The sequence below is a fragment of the Cetorhinus maximus genome, chromosome 9 (genome assembly GCF_964194155.1).
Source record: "Cetorhinus maximus chromosome 9, sCetMax3.hap1.1, whole genome shotgun sequence".
Lineage (NCBI taxonomy): Eukaryota > Metazoa > Chordata > Chondrichthyes > Lamniformes > Cetorhinidae > Cetorhinus > Cetorhinus maximus.
In genome coordinates this window covers 144,163,498-144,181,811 of record NC_135887.1, presented here as the reverse complement: position 1 = coordinate 144,181,811, position 18,314 = coordinate 144,163,498, and the positions used below count along the sequence as shown (strand labels likewise).

Genomic DNA, 18,314 nt, shown 5'->3' with positions numbered 1-18,314 from the left:
GACCAGATTGGAAATTCCCCATCACCTGCCCACCCCACCCCAGGTTTCAGGATGAGGAGCAAGTAGGTTTAGTGGTGCCGGGGAGAAAAGATCGGACAAGGTGGAGGTAGAGCGTGGTAGGTCTTCAGGGAGGATGACAGGTTGCGCATAGGTGGGGAGGTATTAATTTTTTTTCACAGGATAGTTGGAAGGAAAGTCCTGTTGGTCCTGGTCCACAGGCAGTAAGTAATGACACTTGCCTTAGGGATCCAGCTCCTCTTGCTTCTTTTTATCTGCCATGTTTCCTGAGGCCACAGAAACCCAGTTGCCAAAAGCTGAAAAATAAGCCTTTTGTTAAAATGAAGGCACACAACCTCCTTAAAAGGTTTCAATAACAAGCATGGCTCCTGACAGCATAATGGTGACCTATCCCACCTTTGTTAAAAATCGAAAATGAGTAGCATCAAAGACGCCTTGGATTCGGGTTTAAAATTTTAACTTCCCACCCAATGCAAACAAACCCACTCCATTTGGGGGTTAGTGGGTGGCGTGGTGCTTAGATCCCCACCTTTAATTTCGGAGTTTGCTGCAGCAAAGCCTTTTAATTTTTAATTTAACTTGTCCAAATAAATAGTCCAACAGAACCTGCTGCTGACAGTTTATTTCTTGAATGAACTATGCAATTAAGGGAGGACTGTGAAACGTTCACTTTGGAACACTCCTGGTAGCAGGAAAATTTTTGTCAAGGAATCCGTGGTTGCTTTGACACTAAGAAACCAACCGTTTGTGGCTACACGTGGTCCAGAAATATCTGTTTCTTGCGATATTTTTTCCTAAGGCGTTAGAAGTATGGTTAGTTCATCCAGTCCTCATAATGGTCTCCTGCGAATGGATAATCCTGATGTTGGTTAATGAAAGGATGTGCAAGATCATGTCTTGCTCAAACCTTGATGTCAGTTTGGGATCTTAATTTTGTTTCCCACAAAGTTGCATTTTTTGTGATCTGTTGACTGTTTTTGTCTTTGAACAGTTGTATTCAGTTTCAGTATTTCCAGTTGGTGAGTTTCAAACATTAAGTTTGCTCTAATTTATTTAGCCCTGTTCCATCAATAATCCTTTAACCCGGACGTACTTTAGTTGCTTTGTTTTTCTTAATCTGTCCTCTGAGTCTTTTGCTAGTTTTTCTGCCTGCTCTGGGCATTAGATAAATTGACCAACATTCCTACTGCTGATAACTGGCCACTATATGCCGGAAATGTTTGTACCTGAATGTTGGGGATGTCTTTCATGGTCAAGTAACCCACCAGCACATGGAGGTCTGCATGGGTGCAATACTTATAGGTTGTCGAATTGCTAACTTCAAAGCAAAAAGGAGAGGGGGAGTGATGGAAGGGCAGAAAGATAATCAAGCATTTTGGTTGTGCAAATCATGTTTTATATTTTGGTATTTTTTAATTGGATTTTAAGAATAAATTTGTGGTTAAAGGATGTTTCCTTCCCCCAAAACCAGAGAAGTGGTACTGCTGCACAAACTTCTCAGTGATTACTGTAGGTGGTGCTAACTTTTCCATGACTACAATCAGTAATGCTCATGTCCATCAAGAAGCATGCTTTGTGGAATGGTGCAGTTTCTGATCACGGAACTGGACGATAACACACAAGACTGTTCAAAATGAGTGCTAGTGGGGTTTATTGTCAAAATGTTGAACCAGTGCTCTTCGGTGTGATTTGATCCTGTAAGAAAGAGCAAAATAGTTATGAGCTTTGGCAATGGTCTAGCTTTTTTAAAATTTTAAAACTGCAGGTTTGTTTGTTCCACTTGCAGAATTCTAGGGAAAGGGGCAATCCATTGGGCCCCTCTAGCCTACCAAGCCATGGCAGATGTGTATCCTTGATTCCTTAACCGTTAACACCTTTAACAATTATATCGATCTCAGTTTTGGCATTTCCAGTTGTCCTGGGCTCAACCAGGGGCACAGATATTGGGTAATGGCAAAAGAAGCATTGGTGACATGAGGAAAAACTTTTTGCACAGCAAGTGGTTAGGACTTGGAATTCATTGACTGATAATGTGGTGGAGGCAGATTCAATCGAGGCATTCAAAAGGAAATTGGATCATTACCTAAGTGGTAAAAATTTGTAGGGCTATAGGGAAAAGGCAGGGGAGAGGCACTTAATGAATTGCTCCTTCAGAGAGCCAGCACATATGTGTTAGGCCAAATGGCTTCCCTCTCTAACTCTTCTGTGATTCTAACAGCTTTTGTGGGCTGGGGGAAGGATGGCATCCACAAAGCGTGCATCTTGTTGAACATGAGCATTGCTGATTGTAGCCATGTAAAAGTTAGCACCACTCATAGTAATCACTGAGAAGTTTGTGCCATAGTACCACTTCTGGTTTATGGGAAGGAAAAAGCTTTTTACTACAGATTTATTTTTAAAATTGCTAACTTCACTCAATTAAGAAAAAGAAAAATAACATTTATTTGCAAAACCATAATGGTGGATATGTCTGTCTTCCCATCCAGAGTTCAACATTTCTGTTACCATTTGTTTTAAAAGGAGATTTCTGATATTGCCCCTGAATATCCTAACTCTTATGCCCCCTTTGTCTGGACTCTCCCACCAAAGGAATTGATTTCTCCTTATCAAGCCTATCAAATCCTTAAATCAACTTAAAGCAATTCCAAATGCATTTTGTTAATATTGTTAATGTTGTGCACGATGGATGAAATGAGTCATGGTTGCATCATTTTTCATTTATGTTCTATTTTGGAGACTGTAGCCATGACTTGAAATGACATGGCATTAAACTACTGTTTATTTCTTTACTGCATAGTGGTTAGTCCTTACCATGCATCTCAAGACCAAACACATTCTGCTGGAGCAGCTCATCAGCTATCCCAACAGCCTCAACAGAATACAGGCTTTGCACGCACAGGACAGGCTTTCTACAACAGCAGGGGAGTATCACGTGGTGGCCCACGCAATGCACGAGGAGGAATGAATGGTTATCGGGGACCTGCTAATGGATTCAGAGGTGAAAAATAGCTTTTATTCCTCTGACTTGAATTTTAGGCATAAATTAACTTAAAGATTAGAACAAAAAAATTGCTACTGGTGAAACAGAATTATATTAATGTATAATATATAAAAATTGGCCCAGAATTTGCTATAGCAGAACATCTAAAAGCATTTGCTGTCAGTTAGATTTGCCCCTGCACCCGTCAGTTCAAAAATGTATGAGAAAGGTGCTGAAAAATGCAAACTGATCATGGCACAGTGAGAGAAGCAGGGCATCTGGGACTTGAGTGAACAGGGCAACAAGTAGGGTATGTCCTTAACCAATGAGATTAAAGAATTGGTAAAATAAACACAGGAAGGACTGAGAAGGAGGGAGAACCCAAATCAAGTCAGGTACAGAAACAAAAATAGATGGGGAAAGAAAGATTGGATTAAGAGAGAGGAAAACATATAAAGGAACGTAAAATTTTTTTAAAAATATCAAACCTGAAGGAATGAGTCTACATATCTGTAATTGTTAATTTTGCAGCGCCAGCAAGGCTGTTTGGCAGTAATTAACAATTATGTTACAAGAATATATCCACTACTTATTACTACCCCATAACATCTGTGGTGTATTTTTCCCTTATCTGCTGTGCAAGTGCGGTAATGATATTCAATGCTTGTACATAGAGATGCAGTGAAAATGAGATGCCAAAAGGCTAACAGTGGAATAGTGCAAAACAAAAACAGAATTACCTGGAAAAACTCAGCAGGTCTGGCAGCATCGGTGGAGAAGAAAAGAGTTGACGTTTCGAGTCCACGTGACCCAAGTGGAATAGTGCAACTTGGACAGCATCTTCTGGATATTTGAATTTAACCTCACATCTGATCCTTGCCTGAAGTTGCTGTACCATTTGCACACACACGACAGTAAGCACCATTTAGGGAGCTAGGTAGGAAATGAGCAAGAAGGACTTCTGATTTCTCCTGGTACCACATGTAAGTGAGCATAGAAATAGGAGGATAAAGCAGATGGATGCGTGGCTGGAAAGGTGGTGCAGGAGGAAAAGTTTTAGGTTCTTGGGATATTAGAACTCGCTCTGGGAGAGATGTGACCTGTACAGGCTGAACGGATTGCACCTAAACAGGCCAATTTCCTTGCGGAATGATTTGCTAATACTAGTGGGGAGGGTTTAAACTAACTTGGCAGGAGTGTGGGAACCAAGAAATAATAGAGAGGAATACCAAGGTGCATAGACTACCAGGCGAGACATAATACTAGATTGGCTTAGAGTAAGGGCGAAAGTAATGAAGTCTAAATTGGGGTTACAGTGAATGTATGTGAATGCAAGGATTGCTGCAAATAAGATTGATGAGTTGCAGGCGTGTAAAGCCATGTGGAAATATGATGTGGCTATAATGGAGACCTGCCTCAAAGTAGGACAGGACTGGGAATTAAATATTTCTGGATACAAAGTGTTCAGGAAAGATAGGAAAGGAAGGAGAGGGGGATGGGTGGCAGTATCGATTAAGGAGAGCATTGCAGTGCTGGAGAGAGAGGATATCTCCAGAGCCGAGAACAGAATCTGTTTGTGCACCTTTTATGTTCCATCGCTCTAGCCAATCTCCCATTCAAACTTACCTGTTTGACCGGGATTGTCTAACATAAACCTGCCTAACTCTACCTTGAATAAATTCAAGACTGAGCTTCCACTACTTTCTGGGGAAGAGAATTCCACACACTAAAGACCCTTTGGGAAAAGAAGTTTCTCCTCATCTCTGTCATAAAAGGGAGACCTCTTATTTTTAAATTATGCCCCCTAGTTTTTGTCTCCCCCACAACAGGAAACGTCCTCCTGGTATCTACCTTATCAAACCCCCTCAGGATCTTATATATTTCAATAAGATCACCTCTCATTCTTCTAAACCCCGATTGTTATAGGCCTAACCTGTTCAACCTTTCATCATAAGACAATCCCTTCATCCCAGGAATGAGTCCACTGAACCTTCTCTAAATTGCTTCTAAAGCAATTATATCTTTTTTTAAAATAAGGAGACCAAAACTGCATGCAGTATTCCAGATGTGGTCTCACCAAGCTGCAGTAAAACGTCACTACTTTTATATTCCATTCCCCTTGCAATAAATGCCAACATTCCATTTGCCTTCCTAATCACTTGCTGTACCTGCACACTAACTTTGCGATTCAGGTACCAGAACACAGATCCATCTGTACCACCGAGTTATCCAATCTCCATTTAAATAGTATGCTGCTTTTCTATTCTTGCTGCCAAAATAGACAAGTTCACATTTACCCGTGTTATACTCTATCTGCCAAATTTTTGTCCACTCACTTAACCTGTCTATGTCACTTTTGCAGACTCTACCTCCGCTTGACAACTTACTTTCCACCTATCTTGGTGTCATTGGCAAATTTAATTACCATACTTTCGGTCACCTTTATCCAAGTCATTGCTATAGGTTGTAAATAGTTGAGGCCCTAGCACTGATCGCTGTGGCACTCCATTAGTTACAGCTTGCCAATCTGAAAAGGACCCATTTATCCCTATTCTGCTTCCTGTTAGCCAACAATCCTTTACCCTTTCCATCATGTGCTCTTATCTTGTGTAGTAACCTTTGATGTGGTACCTTATCAAATGCCTTTTGGAAATCCAAGTACACCACACCTATTGATTCGCTTTATCCATCTTGAATGTTACTTTGTCAAAAAACTCTTAACTGATTAGTTAAATGCGATTTTACTTTCACAAAGCCATGTTTGCTTTGCCTGATCAAATCATGATTATACAAGTATCCTGCCTTAACCTCCTTCATAATGGATTCTAGCACTTTCCCTGCGACAGATGTTCAGCTAACCGGCCTAGAGTTCCTGCTTTCTGTCTCCCTCCAGTCTTGAATAAAGGTGTTGCATTAGCTATTTTCCAATCCACTGGAACTTTTCCAGAATCTAAGGAATTTTGGAAGAATATAACCAATGCATCTGCTATCTGTATCACCACTTTTTAAGAATCTAGGATGCAGGCCATCTGGTCCTGGGGACATGTCAGCCTTTAGATCTAATAGTTTTTTTGGTACCCTTTCCCTGGTGATTGTATTAAGTTCATCCATCCCCATCACCTTTGATATTTGACAATCTTTGGGAAGTTTTCTAAGTCCTCTACCATGAAGACAGACACACAATATCTGTTCAACACCTTTGCCATTTCTTTGTTTTCCGTTATTAATTCCCCAGATCTCCCTCGAGGACCAACAGCAGCTTTAGTTATTTTCCTATTCAAAGACTTGTAGAAATGTTTTATATTACTAGTTCGCGTTCTCTCATACTCTGCTTTCTGCCTCTTTGCTATCTTTCTCGTCATTCATATATGCCAGTTACCTTCAACATCCTAGCCTTGGTCACCTTTCAACCATGTCTTTATAATGCCTATCAGGTTATACATATTTATCTCTATCTGTGCTAACAATTCACCCTTTTTGTTACAAATGCTACTTGCATTCAGATACAGGGCTTTAAACTTTTTACTGTTTTCGAATTCATCTACTGGTACACTCTTATGATTGTATGTTTTGCCCCTTCCTGTAACACTCTGGAACCTATTACCCAAATTGCTGCCCTACTCCATTTCTCTTTATTTTATATCCTCTCACGTGATCCCTTCCTCCCACTATTTAGCTTAAAGCTCTCTGTATCGCCCTATTATACAACTCGCCAGGACACTGTTCCCAGCACAGTTCAGGTGTAGACCATCCTAACGGTACAGCTCCCACTTTCCCCAGTACTGGTGCCAATGCCCCATGTAATCAAAGCCCATTTCTCCCGCGCCAATCTTTGAGCTATGCATTCATTTCTCAAATCTTATTTACTCTATGCCAATTTGCTTGTTGCTCAGGTAATAAGACCATAAGACATAGGAGCAGAAATTAGGCCATTCGGCCCATCGAGTCTGCTCCACCATTCAAACATGGCTGATAAGTTTCTCAACCCTATTCTCCTGCCTTCTCCCCGTAACCTTTGATCCCCTTACCAATCAAGAACCTATCTATCTCGGTCTTAAATACATTCAATGACCTGGCCTCCACAGCCTTCTGTGGCAATGAATTCCATAGATTCACCACTCTCTGGCTAAAGAAGTTTCTCCTCATCCAGGGATTATTACCCTTGAGGTTCTGCTTTTTAATTTAACCCCGAGCTGCTCATATTCCCTATACAGAAACTCTTTCCTAGTCCTACCTATGTCTTTGATACCTACATGGACCATGACCACTGGATCCTCCCCCTTCCTTTGCAAGTTATCTCCAGCCCAGAGCAGATGTTTAACCTTGACACTGGGCAGGCAACACAGCCGTCTGGACTCACCTTCCCGACTGCAGAGAACAGGGACTGTCCCCCTGACAGTACTGTCTCCTATCACTATCACATTACTGTTTGCTTCCCTTACACTTTAATGGCATCTTTCACCATGGTCAGCCTGTTCACCCACCTTGAAGTCCTTCTTCTTATCCACACAGGTAGCAAGCTCCTCGTACCTGTTGGACAAGGTTGGGGCTGAGGCTCCTTCATCACTTCATGCAGATTCCCCTTACCTGCCTGACCCGCAGTCACATGCTCCGGTCCCTAACCACTGACCAACTCTAAGGTTCTGCCTAACCTAAGGGGAATGACTGTTTCCTGGAACAAAGTGCCCAGGTAACCCTGCCCCTCCTTGATGCCCTGCAGTGTTGGCAAATCAGACTTAGTTGCCTAAGCTGCAGACATTTCCTACAGATTTGGTTGTCCAGGATTGTACTGCATTCCACAGATTCCCATATGCTGCAATCATGGCACACCACCAGTCCTGCCACTTCTATCCCACCTTATTTATTTAATTAGTCAATTAGTTAATAATTTACACATAAAATACTGGAAAGTTGCACTCACCTAGCTTGGAGACGAGGAAAAAAAACTTACCAACCACTGGAGGCTGAAAAAAGGAGCAAGTCTCATGTCTGCGTGCGCCCCTTTCTGGATGGCTTTCGGACTGGAGGGAGGTTTACAGCAAAGTTCCTCTGGGATCAGTGTTAGGAACCCTGCCCTTCCCGGTATATATAAATGACCTAGTCCTTGGTGTACAGGGCACCATTTCAAAATTTGCAGCCAATATAAAGCTTAGAAGAACTGTGAGGAAGACATTGTAGAATTCCAAATGGTCATGGGCTGGTGAAATGGGCAAGCAAATGGCAGATGAAACTTAATGCAGAAAAGTGTGAAGTGATTCATTTTGGTAGGAAGAACACAAACAATATAAATTAAAGGGTACAGTTCTGAAGGGAGTGTGGGAGCAGAGGGACCTGGGTGTATATGTGTTTAAATTATTGAAGGTGGCAGGACAGATTGAGAAATCAGTTAATAAATAATACAGCGTCTTAAGCTTTATTAATAGGGACACTTTATTAATAGGGACATAGAGTACAAACACAAGGAAGGTATATGAGTTTAACATAAGATACTGGTTTGGTCTCAGCTGAATTATTGCACCCAATTATTGGGCACCTCACTTCAGGAAAGATGTGAAGGCATTAGAGTGAGCATGGAAAAGGTTCATAGAATTGGTCCAGGGTTGAGGAACTTCTATTACATAAATTGGAAAAGTTGGAACTATTTTGAAGAAAAGGTTGAGAGAAGATTCGATAGAGGTATTCAAAATCATGAGGGGTCTGGACAGAGTAGATCGGGAAAAACGCTTCCCAGGAACCAGTGGGCACGGATTGAAGGTAAATGGCAAAAGAAGCAATGGTTAGGACCTAGAATGCACTGTCTGAGTGTGAAGTGGAGACAGGTTCAATTGAGGCATTCAAGAGGGAATTGCATTATTATCTGAATTAGAAGAATGTGTCGGGCTACGGAGAAGGTGGGGGAACAGTTGCTGGGTCAAAATCCTGGAACTACTTAACAGCACTGTGGGTGTACCGTAACCACGTGGACTAGTTATTCAAGAAGGCAGTTCACCACCACCACCTCAAGGGCAACGAGGGATGGGCAATAAATGCTGGCCCAGCCAGCGAAGCCCACATCCCCTGAATGAATTTTTTTAAAAAGTGAACTGCTTCTTCAGAGAGCCAGCACAAACATGATAGGCCAATTGGCAGCCTCCTGTGCTGTGAGCATTCTGTGAATAACCTCAGTTATTTTGGCAGCAAATCCTTGTCCGTCTTAAGAGTCGAAGGTAAAAGGCTAAGGCATGCATAATTTTGATTTGAAATTCCAAAGTAACCCATGTATAGCAAAAAAGCTTCATATCAAGATGGAGACTAAGTTATTTTATATTTTAAAATGATGAATGCTACGTGGACTTCTTTGAATCATTTTTGTTACTCTTAAATGATCTTCACCAACTTCCTTCAAATTGTAAGCTATAATTTTCCAAATAATTTCTTGCTCACGAATGCCACCTCCAACCTCTCTTTCTTCTCAACCCCTTAATGTTTTGTCACCTCTCAAATCCATGCTCATCTTTTATGACATTGCATATTGGAATTCTTCTAATCTTTCCATCGCTGTCACTGTGTTAGAACAGCTCCTGTCAAAGTCATGTGATATCCAATGTGAGAAAATAAACTCGCCCTCCTCATCCTCTCGATCTGCCTGCAGCCTTTAACAAAGTTGATTACACTATTCTCCTTCAACACTTCTGCACAGCCATCCAGCTTTGTGGCACTGCACTCGCTTGGTTCCATCCTTATCTACTAATCATAGAGAACAACCTGTAGTTTTCATACATCCGCTGACTACACTCAGCTCTACTTCACCACCACCTCTGTTGACTGTACGAGGTGAACAGAAATTCCCTCCCAATTAAATATTGGCGAAACCAAAACCATTGTCTTTGGTGCCCTTCCAACAGCATCTCTCTCCCTGACAACTGTGACTAAAGGAGAATGTCTGAGACTAAAACTGTTTGCAACTTTGGTGTCATGTTTGATCCCAAGATGAACAACTGACCATTTATCTACATCATCACTAAGACTGCCTATTTACATCTCCCTAATATCACCCAACTTTGACCCTGTCTCAGCTTCATTCATGCCTTTTTGTTAACTCTAGACTACTTTATTCCAGCGGACTCCTGATTGGCCTCCCACATTATCTTTCGTAAACTTCATGTCATCCAAAACTCTGTTGCACGTGTTCTTACTCGCCCAAATCTTGTACACCTTTCACCCCTGCACTCACTGACCCACACTGATTCCCAGTCAAGCAATGCCTTGAAAGTTCCTATACTTGTTTTCAGATCCCTCTGTGACCTCCTCTCTATCTCTATAATTTCCTCCAGCCCCAAAACTCTCCAATATGCCTGCTTATCTAATTCTGGCATCTTGGGCATCTCCAATTCTAATCACTTCACCATTGGTGTCCTATCTTCAACTGCTTAGGCCGTAAGCTCTGGAATTTTCTTCCTAAACGTTTCCAGCTCTACCATTTATCTCTCCCATTAAATTACTGTTTTAAACCAACCTCTGTGACCAAGCTTTTAGCCATCTTCCCTCATATCGCCTAATGTGGCTCAATGTCTTAATTTTCCTTCATAAAGCTCCTTTATAACTGTGAAGTGCCATGGACCTACTCTTACGTTAAAGGTGCTGTATAAATATGTTCATAATTGACCTAAATGGAATGTGTCACCAGTTGCATCAAGTAGTTTTGCTAAAGTGATCCGGTTCAAATTGAAAATCCTAGCTGGTGCTTGGTATTTGACTAGATATGTGTGTTTCAGGTGGATATGAAAGCTACCGCCCTCCATTTTCAAACACTCCAAACAGTGGTTATGGACAATCTCCATTTTCTGCCCCTCGTGACTATTCCAACTCTGGCTACCAGCGTGTAAGTGTTTCTTCAGCTACTGTTAGCTATCTACCGTCTGAAAGTAGTCTGATGTGCTAGAAAAAATCTGAAATCGATTTCAAAATAGATACCTAACTTTGATAATAGTTTTTGAGACTCTGAAACAATGAGTCAACAATAAACCTTTTTATTGGTTTGCGTATCTGTTAAAGTATATAACTCAAGTGCACTGTCCTGTTTTAACATTGGAATTATTGAGCAAAATGTCAACTTCATCCCAGTTGTACAAAAGCCAAATTTAAGGGAGAATGTACCCTGGGAAGAAAACCAAAAATGAGGCATTTGAATTAGATGCATTAAGGTATCACATGCTTTCACAACAACAATGCACTTTCATACTTTGGAAAGGATATTGGCTTTGGGCATGGTCTTCAGTTGTAGAAACATTTGGTATGAATGAATATAAGTAGTAAAATGTAATAAAAGCAAAAAACTGCAGATGCTGGAAATCCAAAACAAAAACAAAAATTCCTGGAAAAACTCAGCAGGTCTGACAGCATCTGTGGAGAGGAACACAGTTAACCTTTCGAGTCCGTATGACTCTTCAACGGAACTAAGAAAAAATAGAAAGGTGAAATATAAGCTGGTTTAAGGGGGGGGTGGTGGGACAGGTCGAGCTGGATAGAGGGCCAGTGATAGGTGGAGATAGCCAAAATATGTCATAGACAAAAGGACAAAGAGGTGTTGAAGGTGGTGATATTATCTAAGGAATGTGGTAATAGGTGACATTAAGGGTAGAAAGCAGGACGAGCAAGGTACAGATAGCCCTAGTGGGGGTGGGGTGTGGGGAAGGGATCGAAATAGGCTAAAGGGTAGAGATAAAACAATGGATGGAAATACATTTAAAAATAATGGAAATAGGTGGGAAAAGAAAAATCTATATAAATTATTGGAAAAAAGGGGAATCAGAAAGGGGGTGGGAATGGAGGAGAGAGTTCATGATCTAAAATTGTTGAACTCAGTATTCAGTCCGGAAGGCTGTTAAGTGCCTAGTCGGAAGATGAGGTGCTGTTCCTCCAGTTTGCGTTGAGCTTCACTGGAATATTGCAGCAGGCCAAGGACGGACATGTGGGCATGAGAGCAGGGTGGAGTATTGAAATGGAAAGCGACAGGGAGGCCTGGGTCATGCTTGCAGACAGACCTTGTTTTGCAAGGGGCACTTGCAGAATTGATCAACTTCTGAGGTAAGAGTTAAATAATAAATGTGGGGCTGCAAAACAAGTAATAGGAACATTGAATTGCAAGGTGTATTTAGCTGTGTATTAATGAAACTGCCAAGGCAACTGCTTAAAGTTTTTTAAATTTATAATTTATTAGACCTGATTCATTCACAATCTTGCATTTGCTGTTATAGGATAGCTTCAATTTGTCACTTCTTCTGTAGATGCCTGCAATTGTAATGAAATGTGTATTTTTCATTCTCTTGCCTCTCCCCACTTTATATTGTAACTGTCAATGAAAGCTTCCAATATAGGTTGGATGAAGGACTAATAATTAAATAAGAACTCCATTTAACAAGATGCGAATCTTTTCTAACATTCAAGCAGTAATCTTCAGTCACTTTATAAATAAACTTTAACACCTATACTTTGCAGTTAATTTTCTCTGAAAGCAATCCACCCAATAACAATGCACTAGGAGGTAAAATGCAATCTAAACCAGATGTCTGTGTTTTAGCAAAGGTACTAACCGTTGTTTTTGGGAGATAGGACTGTAGGTTTCTCACTGGTTTGATTGTCCATTTAATAGTTTCAATTGTGAATTAGGGCTCCATTATATTTTGTTCAATTCTTTATTAAAGCTTTGTAAATTTCAAGTTTTTTTTGAAGTCCATGTTCCCATGTCAGCTAATCTTGCCCTGAAGGCGGATGATCAAAATGTTCTGACGATAGTGAAACCCGTAACCATTCTAACATGAATAAAATTGAATGTCGGTCAAAATTGAATTGCTATAGATGCATACATTTAAAAGCCACTGGAGGTCATGCCAAGCCAGCCCCTGAATGCTGAGCAACTTGACACTGTTTGCTTTTCTTCATTGTGGTTTCATTGGGGCTTGAAAGGGTTGTTATTGGTGCTGTCATTCTTGGTGGATAAATCCTAAATTAAAACACCAAGATGAGCAATTTTAGGTAATATGCAAATTAAGATGAGGGAATTTAAACTTTATATAGAGGCACCCTGCCGATGTACCTCCGCAATCCACAAAGACGAAGCACTTGTGCGCTTCTGCTGTGGATAATTTACACAAATGGCCTTTATGTGAAGCTGGATTATTGGTCACTTAGCTATAACAGTCCTACCTTTTAACAGTCATACCTTTTTGAGGGAATGTTATGACACAGCAATTGGTAAAGCAGAATTATTAAAAAACTCCAGAGGGGAACTTTAAACAACTGTCATAGCCTATATTTTTATGTGGTATGTTTGAGATGCAACTCTAAATTCAGGAATCAGACCAGTTCTTGAGAGGTTTTATATTTAACTAAATGAAACATTTTATTAAGTTACAGCTCATTAAACACATACTCATGGCTACAAATTACCACTATCATAACTTTTAACAAATTTCCAGATTTAGTCTCCACTAAGGCAACAGCAACCCATAGATTTTTATGCAGGCACCAGGCAAAGCATTTTCACCGTACAAGTTCAAAATGAGGTTCCTTTCACTTTGGTTCCTTGCAGACACAGTGGTAGGCTTACAAGCTTTGATGTTACATGCCTCTACTTTGAACATACAAAACTGCTATTGGTTATACCCAGCACATCACATTGAAAGTAAATTTTCATTGTATTACCAGCCCCTTTGAACTCCAACCCTTCTAACAATAAAACCCCTTTCACAGTACCAATTTTATTAGTAATATAAACATATTGCTTGGTCTCTGCTAGCTAGGTGCCAGATTTCACCATCCTTCTCGAATGCTCTATTCAACCAAATGCAAATGCACTCTGCCTCTCTTACATCTCAAAACTAGTAAACATCAAAGCACCCAGATTAGCTGGCTTTAACCCATTTAAGACACACTCACAGACTAAACCTCTTTTTTTTTAAATTCCGATAATATATACATTAATAGCCTCATGACAGGGAGCCCATTGTATTAGTGTCTGATTTGAAGAAAGGAACTTATGACTATATATTGTTTTGTAGGATGGATACCAACAAAACTTCAAGCGTGGCTCTGGACCTGGTGGACCTCGGGGCACTCCTCGAGGTAATGCTCAAGTGATGCGCTCCTAATGAAGGACTGGAGAAAGTGAAATATTGGGCAGTGCTTAATTTTGTCTTTCACAGCTACAGTGCTGCTTCATTCTAGAGGGAGTTGACAAAGTAAACATTTATTTGTGAAAGTAGGCCACACAAACTCTGTCCCACCCTGAACATTTTTGTTGAAGCTTTAATCTTTGTTTTCACTCTGTCAGCTTCGAACAAAAATAACCCAGCTTTATAAATAACCACATTCAGTTCTTGAGCAGAAACTGTTTCTGGTAGTTTTCACCTACATAGAGCGTGAGCAAGAGAGACGCCTGTGTTAAGAGAGCAAATGGTGTGTCAGTTTTGTTCCTGAAAACTTGAAAATTCCTTAATTTATTTTTTTGTAAAAAAAGAAAGTTTCTTACTACCATCTTTATGCTGCCGCCACTTATCCCTTTCTGGGAATATTTTGATAAAGTTCATTTGCGGATGTTTGATTCACTGGTTTTTAAACTTGAGGCTGTATTTCTTTTTCTTCTCTGCCTTTCAGAGCTCCCGAGAAGTCTGAGTTTGTAAATTGATGTTGCTGCATCAGAGAAAGTTTCAATAAAGATGTGTTGCACACTTGCAGCTTGTTGCTGATTTCTTTTTGTCTTGTGGAGTCTGCCTTTTCCTCTGTCTGTTTCCATTCGCTCACTCTGGCTTTCTGGGCAAATTAGCTGCATTTCGAGCAGTAAGGCACAGTTTGTTTTTACAAGTTTTCAAATTCTAAGAGTATAGCTGCTGAAAGATTGCTTTGTTTAACTAATTAACACTACATGTTAACTTTTTTACTGATTCAGTTGCTGATTTGTGAATAGAAGCTTCTGTGGAACTCTTGGTTTCTGTAATTACAAAAAATGTTTATGTCACTTTTAGAAAAAGGGCAGAGCATTGGTACATGATATTTTGAGCCATAAGATAGTTCAAAGCTTTTAGTGTTAGTGATAAGGATGCAACTCAGTCAAACTAAGCATTGTAATATTAGTATATGTATCGTTCTTATAAAGTGCATTCCTCAATGGTGGTTTTTGGAGACGAGGTGAATTTTTGTAACTAATCTGGTGTGTGCTACAGTTGCAAGTGTTTTTGATCTGCTGATAGCACAGTCACCTTAATAACCTGTTATTACGATATCAGTTAGGAATCAAGCGTAACTGAGCTGTTAAATCATTTTGTGACCTGTAATATTTGAAACCCAACCTCCTGTCATCTGAAATGTGATGTACACCCTAGTTAATTTATTGGCTTGATTTACTTTGGTTATATTTGGAGAATATAGCCCTTTCTCTCATCCCACTGAGATTGTTGCAGAGTTTAATTAGGTACGATTCAGGTGTGACATACCCCACAATTTTTTCCCAATTATTGGAACAAAGGGTAAATTATTAGACTTTTTCAAAACACTGGAAATAAATTTAAGTGGTGATTGATTAATACACTGCATCTCTTTTTGAAGGCTGCCTGGTGACAAAATGTCCCATTTCAGATTTGATGTTTCAATTATTATCATGCAGTCAATGTTAGAGTGACCGATTTTAAAACTATTCTAATCCGCCGAGTTGAGAAATACATGGAAGCTCAAATTGAAACTTAATTGTATACTTTAATAGGACTTCTACATGCCTTCTGTATGAAGACATTTGTGTGCTGTTCAATTTGGTCTTGTTTTAAAACTCTGTCTAAATGTGTTTATGATGTTTGACTTCATTTAGTTAATGGCTTTTGCAGTGAGCTTTGTGAAGTTGTAACAACACGGACTGTAGGATATAAATACCTGTTTGTACTGGTTCAGTACACTTAACTATAGAAACAAGCAGTAATTCTTAACTTTTGGATACAGGTTACAGTTTTGAAAATTAAAGGATTAGGTTTTTTCTTGAAAGGCATATGAATCCTTTAATTATTATTGCAAGAAATGCAGCTAATTTTCTTACGATCTGATATAATTACATTTTGCATTTGCGTGCTAGCATTTGGAATTTATTGCTGCTTATTCTGTCCTGATGGCTGTAACTGAAAATTATGGTGCCAAGGGATTGACAACAGAGTTGTATGCACTTGATCCGTCCTGTTGTACACTACTTGTACAGCGTTGCCCAACTGGACTTACAGTGGCGTTCCTTTGAAGTGGAATTCTGGTTAACTTAAAATGGGTAATTTTTCGTTTGGATTATTGTGCTGCTTATCTAAATCTTTTCCGTTCACACCTTGGCAGTGGAACCCAGCAACATTTAAGTTTGAACATCAGATTCATTTTGAGCAATTGTGGAATAAAGTATGCAAAATCTAATTATGGTGGTAAGTGTTTTGTAGAATGGCTGCAAATGGGGTAATTCAGTTGTCATTATCACAAGATTGAGAAGTTGGACTAACTGAAACCCATCCAAATCGGTTGACTCTTTCTGAAATTTCCTATGGTTAATAACACTTGTGGAATCCACATTCAATCTACATGTAGTGGAAATGGCTGCCCGCTCCTGACTTTGCTTTTGGCTTTACTAATGTGGGCAATTTCAATGGAATTTTCCCTCCACATTGTGCTTCTATTTTAAAAAAACTTCAAAATGTGAATGTGCCAACTGTCAGTCTGTAAGTTGTCATTAATTGCACAATGCCTTATTTTCGCCCCTCTTTAATAACTGTCTCACCCACTTGCCCCATACCCTGTTAGTTGTATTTTAGACTTTCACTGACTTATGATGTCTCTGAATACTTGAACTTATGTGTTTAATGCACTGTGAATGCAAATAGAATTTTTGAGCTGCACATTGATTTCACAAGAACAATATAGAACAGACAAAACTTGCAATTCTCAAGTGCTCAATGTTGTGCCAGTTCATGATATATCTGTGTCTTGTGAATTCTACATTGCCAATCTTGCCCCAGCTCTCATTTAGTTTAAACAGCGCAAGTACAAACTAGCTAACTTCAAGTGAGCATTTTGGAGGAAGCTGCATGAACCAAGCCTGCGTTCTTGCAGGGTGAATCTACTTTGGGAGTAGGCCAATAGCTGTGGTCCAGAACTGTATTGTGAATATAATGGGTCTCGAGGGAACTTAAAGAATCATGTCAGTTAGATGCACATCTGATGTATGATGTTACTTTGGTATCTACTGGAGTAATTAAATAATACAGTACTTCCATTTGGAACATGATGGGAATGTTTAATACCATGTGTGTTTGAGTATCTGAAATGTATCCAGAATTTCAGTAATACTCATCCTCTAATTATTCTGACTGAGTTGTAACTGTTCACACTTATGCCTAGAATAATGCCCTGATGGTATCTGGGGGATTTTTGTGTGTTTTCTCCATGTAATTGGCCTGGTGATAAAGCACTTGAAAGCATCTCAGTCACTTAAACCATTGCACAGTAAATGGTTTAAGTAAGTGGTCCTGGAATATAAAGAAACTGAAGATCCTCAAAGCAAGTTATTTGCAGCTGCTGTTATAAGGACTTCATGATATCTCATTTATGACATTTTTGGCAGTTATCTTTCAGCTCTTGTATGGATTAGGAACCGATATTAAATTGATCTCCAGACAAAACAGCAGCATTGAACTGTAAGCAACAATGAACCACCTTTAAATGCTTCTGTGCCAGAAAGAATTCAGTTTAATGATAAATCAATCTTGCTGCCTGCTGGCACATTTGCATTAGAGGCAGTCACTTAAGTATTTACTTTGTAATGTTAGCAACTAGGTGGATTTTTTTTTGTGCTGGTACATAAATCATATGCAACTTTATGCCTTGGAGTTGATTGGTGTATACATGAACTACACTCACATGAGATGAAAACAAAATGCTGTGGATGCTGGAAGTATGAAATAAAAACAGAAAATGCTGGAAAATCTCAGCAGGCTTGACAGCATCTGTGGGGAGAGAGAAACAGAGTTAATGTTTCGAGTCCGCTCTGAGTCATGCAGACTCAAAACGTTAACTCTGTTTCTCTCTCCACAGATGCAGTCAGACCTGCTTAGTTTTTTCAGTATTTTCTGTTTTTACCTTATACATACATGAGGTTTGAAATGAGAAAGTGTCATCTCTGTCTCGCGTTGATTGTTGTAGGAATGGGTATTAATTGGACTTGTATGGTTTCTTTGACTGGCCAGGGTTGGTCACTTTGAGCATAAAGTCAATAATGTGACTCAGTTCTGGATGTGATAATGCATTTTATCTCACAAACTAA

The 18,314-nt window shown here is 39.8% G+C and overlaps 1 protein-coding gene across 1 annotated transcript in view; it reads left to right on the top strand.

Moving 5' to 3' along the window:
• The window catches only part of caprin1b (cell cycle associated protein 1b), a 204,275-nt gene that overhangs the window by 173,098 nt on the left and 12,863 nt on the right, over positions 1-18,314 (top strand). Inside the window, exons 15-17 of the mRNA XM_078549580.1 lie at positions 2,816-3,016; positions 10,753-10,859; positions 14,038-14,101. Coding sequence (XP_078405706.1) covers positions 2,816-3,016; positions 10,753-10,859; positions 14,038-14,101 — 372 coding nt within the window. The remainder of the gene's footprint in view (positions 1-2,815; positions 3,017-10,752; positions 10,860-14,037; positions 14,102-18,314) is intronic.